Below are 22433 nucleotides of genomic sequence, written 5' to 3' on the forward strand. Positions count from 1 at the left end.
GGATCTCAGAATAATTTATCTCTTGGACAGACAGAGGGGTCATGGGCCTGGGTGTAATGATGAAGTATCTTTGAAGATTAGATCGGGATTATGCTAAACTAGCATAATTGTGGGTTGGCCCGTCACAATCCTGTGGTTTAGTCTTCGGTTTCAATTATGTTTCTGTTGTTTTTGATCCCCACCTTCGATTGCTTCTTTTGGAGCAGCAACAGCTGAACACTCAGGATTCAACCGGTCCGTCTTATTGCAAGCCAAACAAAGTGGAACCTGGTATAATTCCAGGGCTTACATTTGGTTTCAAAGCTGCTTTCCATTCAAGCCTCTCTAAATACTTTTTAACTCGGGCGTCTTAAATGTGTTTTAGCTGTTTACAAAGAAACTAGAAAGGAAATTGCTTCATTTAAGTCAGCCTGTTCTTTTGTTGCCCAATATCTGGGAGAGTGAAGGCAGGCCGATGGAAAGATACCAGATTCCGTTTTCTGGCACATTTCCCAAAGGCTGCGTACATTGCCGCAGGATTAATAGAACATTTCAGGTTTTTTTTTCTTCTCCTTCCCAGTTTGTGAATCACCTCCAGATTATAATGAAACAGCTGTTCACCCAATTCCAGGAAGTCTGTGTGATTATGCATATTGTGAGTGAATGCTAACACAATATCCGACGTGGGGTGACAGTTGTTTTCTTTGAGTTTGTCATTTCGCCACAAAAGGCTCACGCTTTTACCCACGTTCGCTTTGCGTTTCACGCCAATGTCACATTTTAGCATAATAATTAATCAGACGCTGTAATTACAACGACAAAGAAATATTTATTAAGTCTTTTTTTCTTTTTTGTTGTTAGTTAGTCATAGCTGCTCCAACACGTGTATTTACAAACAATGGCCTTCTTTTGTAGAAAAACGAAAATAATAAAATAAACCAAAAACAATAAAAAATAAAAACGGGAGTGAAGGAATTTATCTTGAAGGAGAGCCAATACTCTAGTCTAGAGAAAGAAGAAAAGAGAGAGAGAGAGAGAGAGAGAGAGAGAGAGACAGAGAGAGAGAGAGAGTGATAAGAAGAAAAAAAAGAGTCATAGAGACAGAGAGCGAGAGCAAGAGATAGAGAAACAGAGAGGGAGAGCAAGAGAGAGACAGAGAAACAGAGAGAAAAAAGAGACAGAGAGAGAAAAGAGAAAGAGAGAAAAAAAGAGAGACAGAAAAATAGATAAAGAGGGAGAGAACAAAAAACAAGAGACAGCAGATACAATAAATAGATAATTAGCCCTGGGCGGGGTTACAGGAAGGCGACCGTGGGACAAGAGTGATTTAGGCACACGGTACCGCCGACAGCGTTGCACTCTGGAGTGCCCACGCCTCACTCTATGGAGCAGACTCGTACAGTTCAATGGGGATGCAGGCGTGTGATGTGGCTCATTCGATCGGACGGATGGATACCCCTCTTGCACTTCCTGTATTGACTTTAGGGACGTTGGAGTGGGGGGGCGGGGGACGGAGTCACTAGGCAACCAGGGGCACAGTGGTGTTAGCTTCAGGCTACATGTTACCACAGTCAAGTGAAGCGCAGTCTCTCTTTTTTGTATATATCTTTTTTTTAAAACCTAACTCTCCCTCCTCGTACAAAAAAGAAACCACATGGAACATTAAATAGAAACAGAAATTGACTAAAGTTACCTCAAATTCTCCTGCTAATACAAAACAAACACTTTTGCAATCAGGCTTCTGTACAAAAAAAAAGAGTTCGCCATCTCCGCAACGGAGGTCATACATGATGTGACTGCTAACGTAGCTTAGCATAAAAAGTGAAAGTGAACAAGAAGTGAAGGGTACAAACCAAGCACAGGGATTCACAAACGCTCAGCAACCCCGAGAGGTGCCGACGCCACAGTGGGATACACGACAGTAAAGGTAGAAAGTAGACAAAGTTCTGGTTAGTGAGATGAATGTAAATAGAGTCGTAATGCCGAACACTGACAGAATTCATGTTTTTGATATGTGCCGTATCTGCACTGCACACACACATTATCTCCAATAAACAGATAGGGTGCAATCTTTTTTTTGTTCATATAAAAAGACATAGAAAAATGAAATGAAGCAGTTTTTTGTTTTTTTTATATCAAACATTGACTCTCTAGCAACGGGGTAATCTTGTGTCTCGGGTTAAATTGCTCCTACAAAAAGAGGTGTGGAAAAAATCGAACACTGAAAGTTTTACGTTGATTCATCGCTGGATACACAGTATCCACAGGCGCACCGACTTGGAGTTCCCGGTCTGTGGTCGAGGGGTGGAGGGACCGATGTCAGTGACATCGGTCACTGACATCGCGTTGACACTGCGTTGATGTGCACACCACCTGACTATAACCAGGTTACCGTGGTAGCCAGCTTTCTGAATTCCCCATGGAACAACCACGGCCGGGCTTTTTACGAACGCCTGGTTTCTCCCCGGAGCACCTCGGTAACCCAATCATATTCTCTTCTGGTGAAAACCTTTTATGCTTAGTCTTACGGTTATGTGTACTATATATATATATATATATATATATATATATATATATATATATATATATATATATATATATATATATTATATATATATATATATATATATACACATAGTACCTTCCCCCTCTATCTTGATATCTCTCACCTCCACTAAGTGTCAGAATGACATTCATTGCAGAGAACGAACGCCGACTCCTGCAGTACAGTATCCCTCTCTCAGTCCTCCCTCTCTCAGTCCTCTGTTATAGTCCTCTCTCTCTCAGTCCTCCCTCTCTCAGTCCTCCCTCTCTCTCAGTCCTCCCTCTCTGTCCTGTTGCAGTCCCCTCTTTCTCTCTATCTCTCTCTCAGTCCTCTCTCTCAGTCCTCTCTCTCTCTCTCTCTGTCCTCCCTCTCTCTCTCTCAGTCGTCCCTCTCTCACTGTCCCTATCTTCCTCTCTCGTTGGTTCATCCTGCGCTACGGCAATTACGAGGAAGAGGAGGGCCCCTGCTGATGGTTCTTCAAGGGGCCACTCTGCACGACATCAAATCGAGGGGGCCACTTAATCAAACAAGGGGGGGGCTCTAAATCAAGTGGTCACTCTGAAAACATCGATAGCCACTGAAATGTATGGAGCTGTGTGCTCCCTACTTGTCGTCGTGGTCGTGCTGACCCCCTAACTTCACTGTGCGAGCGATGACCGTGGCTCTCTCATGGTAGGCATGGACACGTCCCTGAATTGGTTTGTAGGAATTTGATTCTTATGTACATAATTGTAATCTTGTCATGTTATGATAGTGATTAATAAAAACGACTGGATGATAAGTAAGAATAAAAACAGACATGTTCCGTGTGCAATTTGTTATGACTAACCTGAAACACAAATACCCATACATAATATGATTACGACAGCCTGTTTAAAACGCGTAAAAAAGATCCAGTTAATTGAGGTTCACTAAATGAAGAGCTAGCGACTGTAAACAATGAGCAGATTGTAAGAAATAAAAACCTGTGTGATATAATCAAATGGAACGGTTGCTAGGGTGGTGGAAAATGTTATCACTTGTTCTACTGTAGCAGAGACCAAACCAGAACAGAAAAAAAGCACAAGGACTTCACAATAAATAGGAAAATACGTTTGCCTGGCAAAATACCATATCAACTTCTACGAATTCATCCTCTCAAATATAGAACAGGCCTGTAAGGGCTGCTACACTTGAATAATGAGATTCATTTCTATAAAATACATTATGCAATCCCTCTCAGACCCTAACCCCCCAACACCAAACTCAGAGCAAAGAAAGTACTAAAGGTTGAGTTCTTTCTTTCCTGATTTTATTCCTCTCTGCTCTTCACTGATTTTGGGAAGTCTTTCAATCTTCCCTGTTCTCTGAGACAGCAAAATCCAAACTCATAATAATTTTAATCAAAAGTCCAAAAGTCTCAATCCTTCCTCTTGGCAAAGAGTCTGAAAAAAACACATCCCCAAAGATCCTTGATTTGTCTTCCTATCGGCCCGCATGCGTACCTGATTATCAATGGGTCTGGTGGATCAAGTTCAAGAGAACTTCTTGAACTTCTTTTCATGGTCATGTGACGCAACATGACCTGGGATGTTTCCCATGGACTGAACGCAACATTTCGAAGATGAGGAGATTTTGAGGGTGATCGTATTTGTGCTTACTGTATTTCAAATGTTGGCAGAAAAAATAATGATCAGTTTGAGTTTGTTTAGTGTTTTGGGTCAGTTTGAGTGTGTGTGTGTGTGGCAGAAACATGTATGCGCGGCTGTCTATTGTTGTGTGTTGCTGTTTGTGTGACAAGCTCTGCGTTGTTAGAACTGTGTTTTTTTAATATCTGCATACTAACAACGTTACAGCGCCATCCGGGCTAATTCAGAGGTCGTCGCCTTGACAACCGGCATCCAACGTTAAAACGCTTGAACAACAAACGCACTAATTGGCATTTCACTTTCTTTTTTTTTTTCCATCTCCCGATGTCGCAAACAAACAAAGCTCCCATAGTGTCCCCCCCTCCCCCCCCTATTTTCTTCCCCAGGGTGGGAGAGATTGTCGCTTTCATTTTAGTCCGAAGTGCTCTTCTGGGTGTGGGGGGAACGGGGGGGCGGGGCTTGTGAGAGGAGATCAGGTGGGCTGGGTCGGTGTCGTGGGGGAGGGGGGCGGGGGCAGGTGGGGTGTCTGTAAGGTCCGCATGGGACAGTCCGCTTGTCTTTTTGTGGGGCGACGTGCTCAACGCTATAAAGACAGAGGGGTCCCCCCTGGGACGAAGAGGAACAGGAGGAAGAGGAGGGAGCAGCTGAGCAGGCACTGGGAGTTGAAGCTCCGCCCGGCTGAGCTGACGTCCCCGCGAGAGGGCTCGGCCGCCTCGTGGCTGGTGTCGTCTGGAGGGGGGAGACAGGGGGGAGAAAGAGGGAGGGAGTAGAGGTGGAGTGATGGAGGAGAGAGGGGGGGAGGAGAGAGGGGGGGAGGAAGGAGGGAGGAGAGAGGGAGAGAGGGGGGCAGGGAGGAAGGGGGGGAAGGGAGGGAGGGATGAGGGAGGGAGGAGAAAGAGGGGGAGGAACGATGGGGGAGGGAGGGATGAGAATGGGAGGGATGAGAATGGGAGGGATGAAAGACAGAGGGGGGGATGAGAGAAAGGGATGGAGGGAAGACAAGAATGAGGAACAGGTTAAGTATCATCATTGGAACCGCAACTTCAAACAATTGTGTGACAAGAGTTTAATGGTGGAGTCGTTGAGCCGGCTAGCCGTTGTGACGGCGAAATAATACAAAGGATGTTTGTGTGTAGAAAGTTAAGGAAAGTAGGGACACACATAAACATGAGCTCATGCACAATCACACACATAATCACAATGAAAGGGCCAAACCACAGAAAACATTCCCCGAACTCAAAAACAGACAAACACACAGAACACATACGCACGAATTATACGCAGTCAAACAAACCTCGCGGTTCCAGGGAATTGTGGCTTCGCTCATCAAAATCGACGCCTTCCTGCGCGTTGCCAGGGCTTTTCACACAATTGTCTGCGACAAAGGAGACGTGAGGCGAGATGTGAAGATTATAGGAGTCAGACGTCATTCACTTCAACAGCCAGGAAATGGAGGCACGAAGGATCGCAGTGAAATGACTGAGAGGAACACACTGGTGCATGTGTGTGCGTGCGTGTGCGTGTGCGTGTTTTTGTGTGTGTGTGTGTGTGTTCTCCACTTACTTGCAGGTCTGACGAACACTTTCAGTCGCAGGCAACTTTTCTTTCCACGCTCGTCAACAGTAGAGGCTGTGAACACATGAAAGAAGCCGTGGGTAAACAATTTTGTTGTTGTTTTGTTATTGTTGCATTCCCCCTCCCCAAGAGCACCTTTTTCCTTCCAGAACGGTGAAACGTTTTGTTCTACCATGACTCCTCAAACTTTATAAATATCTTTATCCCTGTTTTGTCCCATCGATGCTATGCTAAACTCATCTGGTGGTGAATATCTACACAAGCCACAACCTGTAACGCAGGATTCCCATTGGCTGCTCGGGGAAACATCTGCTACTCTGTAACATTGGCTTGAGCTGAACGTCGGAGGCCCGTTTCTCCCACGCCTTTATTCTATTGGCTCAGAGTCCGACACTGAGGATTCAACTGGACGAAAAACCGTCTCAACACATGCCAAAAAGAGTTTCTTCAGCAGTGCGGCTGCAACAACTCAAACGTCTTGATTGGTGACTTTGGCCTAACATTGAGCTTATTGATTCTACAGAAGATGCCATTTATGCAGTTGATGACGGCAAACATGACGAAGACGCAGTGTAACGCCGTGCAAACAATTTATCCAAAGATATATAGACCATAGCAGTCATACAAGGTAATTGATATTGCCTCCTACTCGAAATGTATTCAAAGAAATGTAAATTGCACAAACAATCATAACATATAGTCACGACGTGACACATATCATACATATATTACACTGCAACACATTAAGTCTGAAGGCTTATGCATTTAGTTCCTCAGTGAGAGCCGGTCATTCATGAACTCATTCATCTGTTTATGTATTTGGGCGGCGGGGTTGAATTTTCCCAAAGTGATCCATGAGCGTGTGTAAGACACACTAATGCACACTCACACACACTAACACACACTCGTCTCCCCATGCACCACATCTATTATTCTGTCTTTCCCAGAGCCCTCCTTCAGGGCCCCACCACCCTGACCCGTCATTTCCTGTTGGCTACCCGGCCTCTCAAACTGTTCTTAATCTGACCACACACACACAATCACACACTCACAACACACACACACGCACACACACACACACAGACACACACACATTTACATGTGATGCAGAGCCATCATTGTGTGGATGTGTGAGTGTTAGTTTGTATGGGAAAATCACATGTCGGCATTCTATTGTATGTGTGTTTGAATGAATGCTTGTGTGTGTGTGTGCTAGGGTATGTATGGGTAAATGTACCAGTGTTTGTGTGTGTGTGTGTGTGTGTGTGTGTGTGTGTGAGCATGCTCTAATGTCTGAGTGTGTGTGAGACTATCCGTTTGTGTGCGCTACTGTTGGTGTGTGTATGTGGTATGTGTTAGTGGTGTGTGTGTGTGTGCGCTGTGCGCATCTGTGCGCTATCGCCGCGTGTACGCAACACCGTTCACGTCGTGTGCATTACGCCATGTGCTAAAAAGTTCTGCACATTTGTCAGTCTGCCGGACAAGAGCTCCACATTCCTTGGGCAGATATTCATAGGCTTGATCGGACCACAGCCGTAAATCCACTCCACATTGCAGCCCTGTGTATATTTTTTTTCCCCCCGCCCCAGCCCGGCAGACAACTCTCAGTCTCTCATTTCAAAGACATTGATCAGAAAGCGGTGGCAGTCTTGACACATGATAAAAAGAGGGTGCCAAGCGATGGGAGTCCTCTCCAGAACGCGGTGCGGGTTCTGTTGGAAGCCAGACGGCGGTCCGGGAAACCCAACCGACATGCGTTCAGACGGGGAAGGAACGCACAGCTACCTCCCTAGCTGCCATCCTCCTTCCGTTGTACACGTTGTGCTCTCTCTCTCTCATCTCTCTCTCTCTCTCACTCTTATGTCTCTCACTTTCTTCTGTCCCTCTCTCTCTTATGTCTCTCTCTCTCTCTCTCTCTCTCCATCTCTGTCTCTCGGTCTCTCTCTTTCTTTTGTCTTTCTCTCTCCCTTATGTCTCTCTCTCTCTCTTATGTCTCTCTATCTGTCTCTCCCTCTGTCTCTTGCTCAGTCTCTCTATCTCTCTCTCTGTCTTTCTCTCTCTCTCTCTCTCTCTCTCGTATGTCTCTCTCTCTCATCGTCCAATGGGTTCCCATAAATACATGGGCATGGATGAGTTCCCGTCTAAAACAGTGTCCACGCGGGCCATAGACTGTGAGTTGACGCGCGCTGGGGTTAACGGATGAAGAGGGTAATAGAGACGAACGTCCTGTACTTCCACGTACTCCTGTAGAAACCGTTACTGTGTTTGTGTTGTTCTGCTCATGAACCACTGCGTAGCCAATAGCAACGCTCCATTTAGCAAGAGCAACAGGGCCAGTGGTTTTAACTCAAGGAGAGACCGACGAGCCATTTACAGCCCGACGCTGGAGAGAGGAAACCCAAGCAGCCAAGCAACACAACTCAGCTCCATGACTCACAGGCTCTCTCTGGTGATTCTGTCCTAATTCTATACGTAGCTGGGGCCATTTAACCGGCATGATGAAGCGTTTGCAGGAAGTGAACAAGGTGGAAGGGTTTGCTTACTCCGCATTAACACGTTTCATGCCTTTATAGGAGGAGAACAAAATAGAAGGTTTTGTTTACTTCCTGTGCAGGAAGTAAACAAAACCTTCTGTAAACATTACACTTCACAAAGTGGATGTTTTCACTTTGTGAGCGGAATGGTCGAAAGGGAGAAAAGTGTGTGGTATCGTGGAGCGTTTAAGGGACGGCGTTTCACTGGTCTAGACTAGAGCAGTCATAGTGGAGGAGCGGAGAAGGTGGTGTTCTATAACGGAGAGGATTTCACTGCCGCCCCAAGGGTTTGACCCCTGACCCGGACCACACACTGTCTCGCTGTCGGAACACGGGCATCCTGCTGGGCCACCCCGCCTGGCTGGCCGGCCCGCCGGAGGGGGGGCGCCCATCAAGACACCGGGACAGGGTCCACTCCTCACCCCGTTACCCGCCCTGCCAACTTCCTGTTCGCCCTCTGACCTCTTCCTTGTCCGCTTGACCCTTGGTCTGTCCATCTGACTGCCTGACTGACAGACTCTGATTCTGGAGAGTTTCTGTCTGAAGCCCAAAGCCACATTGCCAAAATAGCCTTTTTGTATCCTCACGTTCATAATTAGACTTGCGTCCTAAAACGAAGCGATTGTGAAAATTACAGCACGGCTCCATTCAAGCTCAAATAACACAATATGATTCTACAAATGTTTCGGCTTCAGTCTAACAAATATGAACAGAAATTCCCTCTGTGTGTGCTTCGGGCTTAGCACTCCATCGTAGTGCATACCGTAGACATCCTCTTAAAGCAAAACCGCACCCGTTTCTTGGCATGGGTGCTCTTCGGACGGGGCAGATTCAAAACCTCACGGCCACATTCAGAACTTCACTCTCTGAGGACTTGTGACCCGCATTTGCTACTCATGTCATCAAGAGTCGATTCAATCCATAACAAATCGATTGATCGGCAATGACTGCCGCCGTCATTATACACAGCCCCCTTTTATTAAGAAATTCTATTGTTCCCATGTAGAGGAGAACCACCTCTATGTACCCCCTCCTCCTATCCCAGGGAACGCATTGAAGTCGGCTCTAAGCGCTGAGAGCCATCGCGGCTGGTTCGGTCCCACTCCAATAACACAGCGGCACACGTGACGGCTGCGTTCACACGGCACCCCTCGTGACCCTTAACACACATCTCTCTGCATCGGCACGTAGACATGGACGGGACACAAAATACACGCCCGCACACACACACACACACACACACACACACACACCACCGCGGACGTCTCGGCGCGCCACCAGAGCGGGGTAACCCAAGGCGTCGGTGGGCCTGGGAGGTGAATTAGCGGCCGACCGATACGAATACCGGGGGATCAGATGGTTGTTGTCGGCGCAAAGGCTTTATCTGTAGGAGAGGGGAGAGGGGACAGAGCCCTTTGTCTCAATCTACCTTGGCTTAAGAGCAGCCACAACAGGGACGCCGTACCCGGTGCTCTCTCTCTCCCTCTCTCGCTGTCTCTCTCTCTCTCTCTCTCTGTCTCTCTCTCTCTCTCTCTCCCTCTCTCGCTTTCTCTCTCTCCCTCTCTCACTGTCTCTCTCTCTCTCTCTCTCTGTCTCTCTCTCTCTCTCTCTCTCTCTCTCTCTCCCTCTCTTGCTGTCTCTCTCTCCCTCTCTCGCTGTCTCTCTCTCTCTCTCTCTCTCTCTCGCTGTCTCTCTCTCTCTCTGTCTGTAGCCAGGGTTCATTTGATTATCAATGTAGATCTGCGCGGCCTATCCAAGCCCAGAACCCGGGCTTTGAAGCAGGAAGAGGGCTCTGCTCACGCAGACAGTCATCGCTCTCAACTGTCTCTTCGGAAAATTGGTTTTCTATCCCCTGAGATTATGATCGGCTCCCGGGGCCCCCGCTGCACACTGGGCGCTCTATTAGAAAAACATGGGAAACAGCGAGCGAGAAAGAGAGCGAGAGAGAGAGAGAGAGACAGAGAGAGAGGGGGGGAGAGAGAGAGAGGGGGGGTGAGAGAGAGACAGAGAGAGAGAGAGAGAGACAGAGAGAGAGAGAGAGAGGGGGAGAGAGAGGGAGAGAGAGAGACAGAGAGACAGAGACAGAGAGAGAGAGAGAGAGAGAGAGAGAGAGAGAGAGAGAGACAGAGAGAGAGAGTGAGCGAGCGAGAGAGAGGAAGGGGGCTGTTCAAGAGTCTATATTGACCTCTGACCTTCCTGTGACCGCCCCGCCTCCGTCTCCCACCAGGCTGGCTTCCTACAGGGCCCCCCTCCTATCGCCCCCCCCCCCTGCCCCCCCTTAAGTGCCTGTTGCCAGCCGCAGGTGTCATCTATTTGGGTTAAGCCCCGCCCCACGTTACCCCCGCCCCTTCCCAATCGCCCAGAGGGTGAACCACTATCTCAGAGGGAGAGAGAGAGAGAAAGAGAGAGAGAGAGAGAGAGAGAGAGAGAGAGCGAGAGGGAATGAGAGGGACGGTGGACAAAGGACAGCCTTGTTTCCCCGCAAACGTCCCAAACTAAAACAAGAATGTAACATGTGCACACTGAGTGCGTTGACGCGCTTCTCAACGGCCCTGCGTTGTTAAGAGCGGTATGAACTACCAGCCACCGTGCTGTTCCTGGCTGGGTCACACACGCCGTCGACACACAGCGAGACACCCTGTAATGGCTGGAGCTGTTGCTGCTACCGATAAGAGCACAACATTGTCGATATCACCAACAGTGGCTTTTAAGGATTGTTTCTGAGGGTTGGGAGGTGAGCCACAAACAATAGTATGTATACAACTCTCAATTGAGTAGTCAGGCACTCATAACTATTCCCGTACAGCCCGAGGCATCAATGGTCCTTTGATAATGAGCAGCGGTAACCAAAACTAAAAAAAAAACATATTGTGGACCTTGGGCGAAAGTTCAGGTGATGCTCAGCCCTGTGTTCCTGGGAAAAGGATGTCTCCATGCACTCCCTGCTCCCATCTTATGCTCATCCTGTCCTTGCTGTTTTTCCTTTTGCGGTTGAGGAAAGAGGGGGCTCGGAGGGAACGTGTATCCGATAGATGAATCATGACTTGTATTCAAAACAAGGAAACGCCTCCGGGACATACGGACGATCCCAGTGTCCTCTCTCTCGTCTCTCATATCTCTCTCTCACCTATCTCTCTCGCTCTCTCTCTCTCTCTCGCTTTCTCCCATCTCTCTATCTCCCATAACTCTCTCTCTCTCTCTCTTTTCCCATCTCTCGCCCCCTTCTCTCTCTCTCCCCCTTCTCTCTCTCTCTCTCACCACTGGAAGTTCACGCCTGACGATCAATCAGCGGTGTCCTCCCTGACTCAATCTCCCATGATGCCGAGCGTACGCCCGGATGTTTAACTCAATCACCGGTCACGAGGGACGTCCTAAAGCACGCTCTGCCGCTGCTTGACCTAATTTGGCGAAGGAAAACCCCCCCCGACGAGCGGACCGATATTGGTCGGGAGAGCCCACCGAAGCGGTGGTCTTTAATGACTTGGTCATCAGGCAGGCAGGGGAGCCATCTAAATCATATGAGGTCACACCCAGGGCCCCCGGGCTGCAGATAAGGGAGCCAAGTGGCCTGGCTCCTATTTCGTACCAACCAGGGTATTCATTCAGCACAAGGCGAGCCCAGTGTTCTGGAGAACCATGAGACACTGGAGTGTCTCGTCGGGACTGAAGAGGCAAAGAAGAAGAAATCTATGTTATCTATATTAAAACCATGTTTTCTGAGGCAGTGCATCGACATAACGAGACCTCAGGAGGTTGCAGTTGAATGTGAATAAAATGTAAGCTCATTTCTGGCTTTCGAGTCCAGCCAAATTGGTTTGAGTGCCGATTAGATAATGGAATATAAGTTAGAAGCATGCTGTATCGTACATATTTTCCCCTCCCTCACTCCCTCTCTCTCCTCCTCTCTCCCTCTCGTCTTCCCCTGCAGGGCATTCCCCCCTTATTGTAAAAACATGGCGTCCCAGATGCTTGTTTTGCCAAGACTTCTCACGAGCAACAGAAAGCTGAGCTCAGTCAGTCAGCAACAACAGAAACTTAGACTGGAGACCTCCGCTGTCGAGAGGTCTCTCCTTCCCCCCCCTGCAGATGTTTTTTCTCTCAGGCCAGGAGTCCACAGACACCCGCCAACCTAAATGCTCTTATTGGCGTTTTTACACCTCCATGCCCATAATGTCGAACCTTTACCCTCAAGTCGGGGCTGAGATCTTCTTTGAATGCCCTGTAGTATTGTTTGATGCTTGTGGTGTGGGGAATTGTTTTTATATCAACTTGGTGTAAGGTTACGTAAACGGTTGGAAGAGGTCATATCAAATACACTATTACACATAACAAACGTTAACACACAGCACCTTTGGTTATATATAACTGCATTCGGCCTACACAATGAATTAATGTACGGCCGGCTTTATTACACTGCAGTGTTTCCCCTAGGATGGAGTTGCAGCAGCGGAGGTGAAATATATTTTTTTCCGCTCGCAATTTTTTTTGTGTGCTCGCAAAGCGCACCCTACCGGGAGGTTTCTATGTGTCTGCCGGCAACAGAAGGGTGTACATACAGTACATTTCTGCACAGTAATGAGCAGGGAAAATATGGAAAGATTGAACATATTAGAAATATAATCTTTAAAACAATTATGTACATTTATTTAATAAAAAATATATGATACGACCAACCACTCTATACAGTAAAATCACATAACACAAATACTGCAACAATCGAAAAGGTCTGTGCCTCAAACCAATGCATCTTCCCACTCCCTCCCCTCTCCCCATCACAAAGGTTGTAGTGGGACCATGAAGAGGCCATGCCTCTATTGAACAAGTTTTGGGGCTCTAGAGTCAATAATGGCGACGCTTCTCAAATTGTTGCAAAAATAAATGTATACAGACATTTTTGCTAAAAAGAAATTCTTTAAAAATAAGTAGAGATATATTTTTCAAAACGTATGGTTGCAGTAAGACCATAAAGGGCCCATGCCTATGTGGAAAAAGTTTTGGGGATCTAGAGTCAATAATGGCAACACTATTGAAATTCTTGCTAAATAAATAATCCTCAAAAATAAGAAGAGAAACATTTTTCAAAACTAAAGGTTGTAGTGGGACCATAAAGAGGCCATACCTCTATGGAACAAGTTTTGGGGCTCTAGAGTCAAGAATGGCGACGCTATTGAAATTTTACCATTGTGTTCCACCGTTTTCAGTTTTGCACTTTGCAGACGGTCCCTAAGCTCGTGGCTGAAAGCCGAAAGCTCATAGAAGCCAATGCGATTCATCGTTCGCTAAAGACAGCTCGTTTGGATGAAAAAAATGCTGTAGCTGGTTCTCCAGGTTACTACACTCAATTGTGTCGCAACAACGTTTTACTGATGATCTGTTGAACCGCAAACTCCAAATCTGCCAATTTATTTCCAACTTTACGGAAGTTCCTCTCCGTTTATATGCTTTACTCACAGGTGCGTGAATTGACCTGGATATGAAGCGTCCGTAGCGCAAAATAATATAACATTAGTTTTTTAAAGAGATAGAAGGAGCTCTCCTCTCCTCTCCGTTTATATGCTTTACTCACAAGTGTATGAATTGACCTGGAAATGAAGCGCATATCCAGCGTCTGTAGCGCACGTAATGTTATATTATTTTGCGTAGCGCAAAATAATATAACATTCGTAATTTAGCAGCTAGCAGCTAGCACCTAGCAGCGGCGTACCACCTTGTAGGTGCATATAGGGGAAACACTGCACTGTGTCAAGCTACTTTTAGATTTAGCGTAATCGATTACTGCTGCTGCAATTCTTGCTCGTGACCCTTTTTGACCTTTGACAGTGCATGTGAGCAGGTACTGCATAGCAATACACTACTATTAGTATTCACAGCGACCCACAGGTCCGAACTGTTATCCTCCCCTGGTTACGAGCACATCCCAGTCACAGCACGGTACCAGGCAAAGCAAAAGCCTTACTTTTTGGCCGGGTTTCTCTTCGACCAAAATTGAGCCGTCTCTAAAAGCCTCAGCCAACCTCTGCTTCAAATCCCTCTGTGTTCTTTAAACATGAAAAAAAAACACACAGATGGACTCACAGATGTAGTAGTACTCTCTGCCGGGGCGGAACTCGAAGCCCAGGGAGAAGGGGGTGAAGAGCTGGAACTTCTCCGAGAACTTGAGCGGCCCGTTGGGGGAGAGTGGCCGGTTGCACTCCCAGCGCTTGAAGCCCTTGGCCGTGTGGTCGCAGGAGCTGTAGCCGTCGTAGTTGACCATGTAGAGGATATAGCGCTCGGCTCGGTCGTCAGACACCGGCCCCACGTAGTGCGGGCAGTACACGTCCAAGTAGTCGTTGATACACACGTCGATGTGGTAGTCCCCGCGGTAGAACCTTGGAAATGGAGGTACAGAGATATATATTTATTAACATGCCTCAGGGTGCAGTCGACACCATGTGGAAGTCTCCACGGTAGAACCGGACCAATTGAAATACATATTCATCAGTGGTGGTGGGCGCCACATATAGCCCGGGAATGTGGTGATGCTTATTTTAAATAAAAAAACAATATTTCTGTTGAAACATTTGTTGTTTTTTCTCCAACTACAAATCCGTACATATATGAATATACGGGCACTACAATCAGCTTCAGGGTCCGCTCAATGTATATCTACATAAATCAATGGCGACGCGAAACCCGGGCAGTCAATGGCCGAGGAGAATCCATATCGGGTCCGACACACAACAGTGTGTCGGGGGGGCGTGCTGAAACAGCACAACACCGCTTGTTCACACTGCGATTCACTGTGGTGTAATTTGACTATGTTTAATATTCCACAAGGACAACTGGTATTCGGCCCCGCACTCCAAAAAAAAGACCACACTCACAACGCAATTTGCATTTTCGGGTCGACCAATTGATCCACCTCCGCAGGTGCGGTGTTTCCATGTGTCTCCCGTTACAACATACGTCGTAACCTCAACGCGTTGTCAACGCCGCACCAAAAACTGACCGTTCCCATTACGATTCCAGCTATAGGGTCCCTGCTTCCAAGCTCCTCGCCATGGGAAGTTGCACGTCATTCCGACGCGTTGGCAACCCGTCAAGCCTGATGCATTGCTCGAGGGCACGTATACACTGCGATCGCTGCTTATTACAGCAGATTATTTACTTAACTATCCAATCCGGGGAATGGAAACCAACCCCGCCTGCGTCTCCTGACGCCGAACCGCTGCCATATTCCATAACTGGCACGCGGATCAATGGCCGAGCGTGGACGGACTAATAGAGACGGATTAGTCCATAGGTGCGGCACCAAGGCTGTCCACTCGAGGGTAGAGGGGGGGGACAAATGCTACCAGATGTGAGCTGCTTTGAGTGACGCGACGAGAGCACGAAGACCGGCGCGTGGCGTGGGGTGTGTGAAAGGACGCGTCGTGGGCTGCGTTCCTCCGTCGTGTTTACAGTAACTCATCATGTCGGTATTAATCATCCCCCCACCGCTCCAACTCCCGCGGGACGTCTCCACCCCGCCCCAATCCCCCAAGCGACTCTCCCTCCCCCCTCTAAAAAGTAATATCTCATGACACGCTCTAGTCAACTCCTAAGCCGTATATCAATGTTAGCGCTCAGCGGCAATGACTTACACCGGTGCTGAAATTGAAGTCCTGCTAGCGCTACGAGGCTAATCCCCTGGTTAGCATGTGCCTTTAGCGGCTTTCAGGGTATCTCTTGGAAAGACTGAGATTTTCATTAGTCCAACCTGACAGGCCGATGCAACAGTGCGCCGCGGCTTCGACAGGGTCTAGGAAACAAAAGTCGGACTGCGTCACGACTCCACTGGTAACAGTAGGGGCCAGGTTTCTGCTTAATGTTTACAGTAAACATAGCGGACAAGATGTGGGAAAAAGGCCCAAAGACAGCCGGAACAGAACCAAGAAAAGGGGGGAGTGCATTAACAGCGCAGAGATACGCCAGGCCTTCATTCCTGGGGTCGGTGATCGGAGCCACGTCCGTCCATAGGGGCCCTATAAGGTGGTCCTCCCGGGGCTTTGAGCCAAGACAGGCTGGGGGGAAGGAGGGGGTGTGGGGCTGCCCTGGCTGGATGTCCGGTCGCGTCTCCATAGCTGCTAATGGCCCCCGCGGTGTAACGTCCCTGGGATGTCTTCAATGCGCCTCTGTTCACTGACAAAGTGAGGGGGGCTGGGGGTGGGTTTGGGGGGCTGTGTTTGACCATGCAACTCGCTGATGATCCGATACGCAGTGAAGTCATTAGAAGGCCATGTGGGTGGGGGGGGGGGCCCGGGGGGGAGCTGGCCCAGACCCAGAGCTGTTGGCCCAGGATTGCATGTTACTCGCTGCCTCTGCTTAACGCCAAGGGACCTGGGATAGGTCTAATCTGATCGAGAGCCAGGAGAGAGAGAGAGAGAGAGAGAGAGAGAGAGAGAGAGAGAGAGAGAGCAAGAGAGCGAAAGAGAGCGAGAGAGCGAGAGAGAGAGAGAGAGAGAGAGAGAGAGAGAGAGAGAGAGAGAGAGAGAGAGAGAGCAAGAGAGCGAGAGAGAGAGAGAGAGAGAGAGAGAGAGAAAGTGAGGGCAGTTAGTGAGTCAGAGAGAGAATGAGAGGTGCAGCTGCCGCTGCTGACACGGATGTGTCGGCGCGAGGAGGCTTCAAGGCGGTGGCGGAGGTGGGAGCGGCGTGGAGGGCCGTGTGAGCCGCGCCTGCTGGGGATATCAGGTGTTGCTGTACGGACCCTGACGCGCTGCAGGATTAGGAAGGCCGACCGACAGAGGTTGCGGGAGCTACAGATGTGCGTGTGCGTCACAATGTGTGTGTATCTGCATGTTTGTGTGCATATATTTAGGTATGTATGTATGTGTGTATGTGAGTGCAGTACAGGTATGCCCATGAGTGCATTCGTTTGACTGTTCTTGCTGGTCCCCCTTTCCTCCGGCTTCCTCCTCCTCCTCCTCCTCCACATTCCCTCTCTTATTAGAGGCGGGTGAAAAGTGAAACCGAAAGCCTTGTTTTCCCTCCCCTCCTGTGTTCCTCAGGTTCCCTCTCCCCCAGCGCTGTAGCTCCAGGCAGGCACAGCATGGCCTCCCTGCCGTCTCCCTGGCCTCAGAGGCCCCTCATTGATACCCTGAGTGACAGGGGCCCAGCGGCCCCCACGCTATCACTTCCCCGGCCAGGAGCACCGCTGGCCGGCCGGCTTTGTCCCGGGCACCATGTGTTTGCTAAGCCTTTACCGCCACTTTGAAACCTGGAAGTGTCACGGGGTGATCTCCGCTGTCAATCAAAACCGATCTCCCCAGATTGGCCCCACGCAATTAACGGGGAGAGGCGACGGGAGAGTTGGACGTGAGCAAACGTTCTGTTGATGGAGCGGGGATCGTTTTTGGGAAAAATTTCATGTTGGAACTTTTTTAAAGGGGACGGACGGACGGATGCATGGGTGGGGGGACACAGAGAAGCGTACGGTGAACACATGACTGCTGACGCTAACAAAGCAGGACATTGATGCGAGAGGTACGTGGGAAATTGGGCAGATCAAAGTGGAGCACGATCTCTCTCCGTCTCCCTCCCTCTCGCTGCTACCACATGGATAACAACAACACCAATGTGTCGGGAGGCCTGAAGATGTTTTTGTCGCATGTGTAATCACATGCTTCATTTTTCACAAAACCCGTCCGGCTACTTCGACCCCGAATGTAGCCTTTCCACAGATTGACTCTTGAGTGACTTCCAGTGATTAATTACACAAACCGTACACCCCCACCTCGAATTCAACCGTTTGGAAATCATTCAGTGTAATAGAAATGGGGCATTGAACGCACGTTGTGGGATAATCAATCTATGTTATTGATTGGTAATATATAACTCCTGGCATGGCTTCAGGACCACGCAGTGACTCGCAGGGTCGATTGGTCAGCAGGTAATGATTCATAATGAGCAGTTTAGCCTCCGAGCCTCTGAAGTCCTAATTCCATTTGTGTTTGGGATTAGGGACGCCTGATTGGCTCAAGCGGGGGGAGATGGAGGGGGGGAGGTGCTTATCGATGAATCAGGAACCGAAGCTCTTGACAAAGCAAACTCCGGTAGATAATCCCCTCCATTCACACCGCACTTTTCTGCCCCTTTCTTTGCTTCACCACATCTGTTCCCTCTCCCTCCCTCTCTCTCTCCCTCTACCTCTCTCCCTTTCTCTCGCTCTCTCACCACAGGTGGGGTATAGGAAGACTGATCTTAAAAACACATTAAGAGAATGCGATGCCTCTACTCCACCCCGCCAAAGCCCTCCAATTTGTGTGGGCATTGTGTGTCCGTTGATCTAAAGTGAATTCAAGCCCAAAAGGCACAAACATATAAAACATTGCAAATTAACTATGTGGTCATTTGTGTTCATGACGCAAAATGCACTCATTTGCTTGGTCATTTGCTTGGTGACAGAGGGCACGGTACGTCAGAAGGAAAGTGGAAGTCTTTAAAAGGGAAAACATCCTTTTCTTTAAAAGGCATCGCTGCATGCTTGCACGTGCCTTGCTTTTACATCACAAAACACAACAGTAATGTCTTGGTCCCACTGTCCCGGAGCAAACGTCCCCCTGCCAAACATCTGTTGCACGGCATTCTCTGTCACCGTTTCCCCGCTAACACATCCCAAATGCTTCCTGTGAGGCCGCTCCAGCAGCACACGTATGGAAGTACTCAGCGAGAAAAAAAAGAGGCAGATTCCGTGATTGTTTATCTTATCGCAGACATCACCCAGGCAGCGATACAAAGAGGGAAAAGCTTTTTCTCTGTTTTTGCCTCCTGAAATGTTAGACAGGCCTTCCACGCCTTCTTCTTTCATTGTTGTCAAAAAGTGACTTCCAAACTTCTAAAAGTGCCAGAAAAAACAAACCAGGGAAACCCATATGCACCGGTGCAGTCCTTAAAGCGCATAATCTCCAATCTGCTTCTCTCGTTGTGGTTTTCCGATAAAAGGTTTTATCTCTGTTATCAGTGTGTGGTTCCCTGTTCCGTCCTCTAGGGGGAACACTTCAGGTCTGGAGCAGTACGAAGTCATTTGGCCCCGGGGGGACGATGTCACCAGATGGGTTCAGTCTATGTCCTGCTGTCTTTCAGGCCCCAGGCTTGGGAGTAGCCCCCACACCCGCCCCGAACACACACATACACCCATCCCATCAGTCATAGCATCGCCGTTGAAAAGCAGTCCCCACTAAAACCATCATTATCGTGTTGGGTAATTATATACACACATCTGTCCAAGGATTCATACACACACACACACACACACACACACACACACACACACACACACACACACACACCGTAAAGAAAAAAAACGGAATGTGTGTGCCAGGTCTGTAGCCAGGCTGGACATTGACTGGGAAAGGAGGAAAAGGGGGAGCAAGGAGAGGTTGGGGGGGGGGGGAGAGGTGGTGACACAGATGAGACTCTGTTTCTCTCTCCTTGTAGATTTAGCTGGGAACAAAAGCTGGGGAGGGGTGGGGTTAGGGCTTCAATTGGCTTCAGGAACACACTCTGTTTGTCAGACGCAACTTCGGACAAGAGACGCTGTGAGAGCGAGAGAGCGAGAGAGAGAGTGTGGGAGAGAGAGTGAGATAGAGAGAGAGAGAGAGAGGGCGAGGGAGAGGGCGAGAGAGTGAGAGAGAAAGAGAGAGAGGGAGGGCGAGGGAGAAGGGGTGATGACAACAAACACATGAGAGTAATCAGCCACTGTCCTTGGCCCCCTTATGTCTTTCCGTGATTTGAATTGACCAATCTTGACACTGATTCGATCACACGTTGGCCCACGAGCCATTTGAAAAGCACTATGCAGCCGTGGGATAGAGAACAGTGATCTGATTATCGATAACACTATTCATAAATGCATCCGTCAATTAGATGAGTGACAGCGCAACCGAACACCGTGGCCAATTATTGACTGGTGTGGCTATTCTGGTGTCGGGGGGGGGGGGGGGGGGGGTCGCCATGGGGTGAGCACAAACACACACACACACACCTTCCACCCCCCGCACCATATAAAACTATGGGTGGGCTCAACTTGGACCTGTTAAAACAACTGCCATAAAAGGATTTCCATTGAAGCACCTGCAGCCACCCCAAGTGTGCGTTCCGACCCCCTGTGTAAGGGTGTGTTTGTGTGTGTGTGTGGTACAAACAGAGCAACTGTTAGTATCTGCAAAAATCGATAAGAAACACACACATTGCCACAAAGAGAGCTTAGAGGAAGATTAGGTTAGAAACAAGATAATCCCCCACGCTGCCGTTTCTTATGTCCTTTTTTTCTCCTGAGCTCCAATAAACAATATAGATATATGAATGGTATTTCATATAAATCAGAAGCAGTGTTTCCGGTGTATTTCTTGTTTCCGGTTCCTAGGGGCCTCCCCTTTAGGGCCCCTCTGCATTGTCTCTGCATGCCGGCCCCTAGAAGGAGCCCGGCGTCGTGACTGATATCGATCTGACACCGTAGACTCTGGGTAGGGGGGTCGGGGGTCAGCGACGGCTCATTATTCAGCCTCGGCCCCAGTGTTTGTTCACCACCAGGTGACGGAGCTGACCTTGGTGCTCGTCAATCTTTGGACGGCAGGGGGGGGGGGGGGGAGGGGAAACAAACAGGGAATCTGAAAAAAGGCACCTGTTCACCTAACGCTTGACATTCCTGCTCTGTTCAAATATACTAAATGTATCCAAAGAGGGCCGTTTAGATAAAGGTCTACATCCCTTTGCTGGGTGCTCTGCACTTGAAATTGGCACGCATTGACGTTGCATTGATTTTGGCTCACAGGGACTTCTAGCTGCAGGCGGTCAGTTGTCTGCGGCGCTGTGGTGACGTGGGTTGACATGATGATGTGAGTTCTGGCTGGTTGGGGGGGTGACTCAACGGTTCCCCTCTCTTCCAATCATAAATCACCAGGCACTCTAGATGAGACTGAACCCTCACCCCTCTCACCCCACTCAATCTCATCCATCCCAATCCCGAGGACAGACACGCTACATCCTACACCCTCAAATACCCACTCCCAAGAACACACTCCTATCCTACGATCACATCCTACACACTCACCCACATGCTCACATATTACACACGCCCATCCCGCAGAATCACATCCTACACACTCAGAACAAACTCACATCTTACATTCACATCCTACACCCTCACATACACTCAAACACACTGATAGACACAAAAACTCAGACACACACACACTCAGACACAATCAGATACAAACTCACATGCAAAGATACACTCACATACACTCAAACACACTGATATAAACACACACACACACACACACACACACGCACACACACACTTGAACATAATCAGATACACACTCAGATACTCTCTCACATACACTCAAACACACTGAGATACCCGCACACAGACACTCAAACACAATCAGATACACACACACACACACATACTCAGACACCCACCCGTCTTTCATCAAAGAGGCGGTATTTTGTATCCCCTCTGGAGATGATTTTCAAGAAGCGTTCGTCTGCATTTACGAGGCACGCATTACATTTAGGAACAAGGCAAACGTGTAATTAAGACAACCAGTCGCGAACAGGCGTGCTTCACCTTCTCAGCTGCTAGTAATTAGACCAACGTCCACGCTTACGACCTACAAGACTCCCCCACACAACTGCACTGCTCTGCTGCGCTAAGAGTTTCCATGAATTGGCCACCCGGAAAAACACACACGAGTATACGCCTGTGCCCAGGTGGGTTCACCCCGTGAACGTCCGTCCATCGCACCGGATGTTCCTGTTCACACATTGAGGTGGCCTTCTACATAACCAACTGCTTAATAGAACAGAGGCAGAGGAAGCCATGTTTACGCCGAGGCTTTATTCATGTCTGACCCTGAATACGCACGCACGCACGCACGCACGCACGCACGCACACACACACACACACACACACACACACACACACACACACACACACACACACACACACACACACACACACACACACACACACACACACACACACACACGTGTCCCAACAATGTGAGTGTAAAGTCAGGTCAAAGTGCCCATTCGGATAGAAAAATCTGAACACACACACACACACACACACACACACACACACACACACACACACACACACACACACACACACGCGTAAAGACTCATCACTAGAATCCATTATCCGGG

The 22433-nt window shown here is 48.6% G+C and overlaps 1 protein-coding gene across 2 annotated transcripts in view; it reads right to left on the reverse strand.

Annotated features, from left to right (window-relative positions):
* Positions 1-3280: 3280 nt before the first annotated feature.
* LOC307074665 (ephrin-A5b-like) overlaps positions 3281-22433 on the reverse strand; it is a 62718-nt gene continuing 43565 nt past the window's right edge. Inside the window, exons 2-5 of one of the 2 annotated variants that reach the window (XM_079734922.1) lie at positions 14337-14629; positions 5716-5781; positions 5447-5527; positions 3281-4881 (exon numbers count right to left, since the gene is read on the reverse strand). In XM_079734922.1, the coding sequence (XP_079591048.1) occupies positions 4736-4881; positions 5447-5527; positions 5716-5781; positions 14337-14629 (586 nt within the window). In that variant the 3' untranslated portion in view covers positions 3281-4735. The remainder of the gene's footprint in view (positions 4882-5446; positions 5528-5715; positions 5782-14336; positions 14630-22433) is intronic. The other variant, XM_079734923.1, reaches the window with a different exon arrangement.

The sequence above is a fragment of the Pollachius pollachius genome (assembly GCF_949987615.1).
Source record: "Pollachius pollachius genome assembly, chromosome: 4".
Taxonomy (NCBI): Eukaryota; Metazoa; Chordata; class Actinopteri; order Gadiformes; family Gadidae; genus Pollachius; species Pollachius pollachius.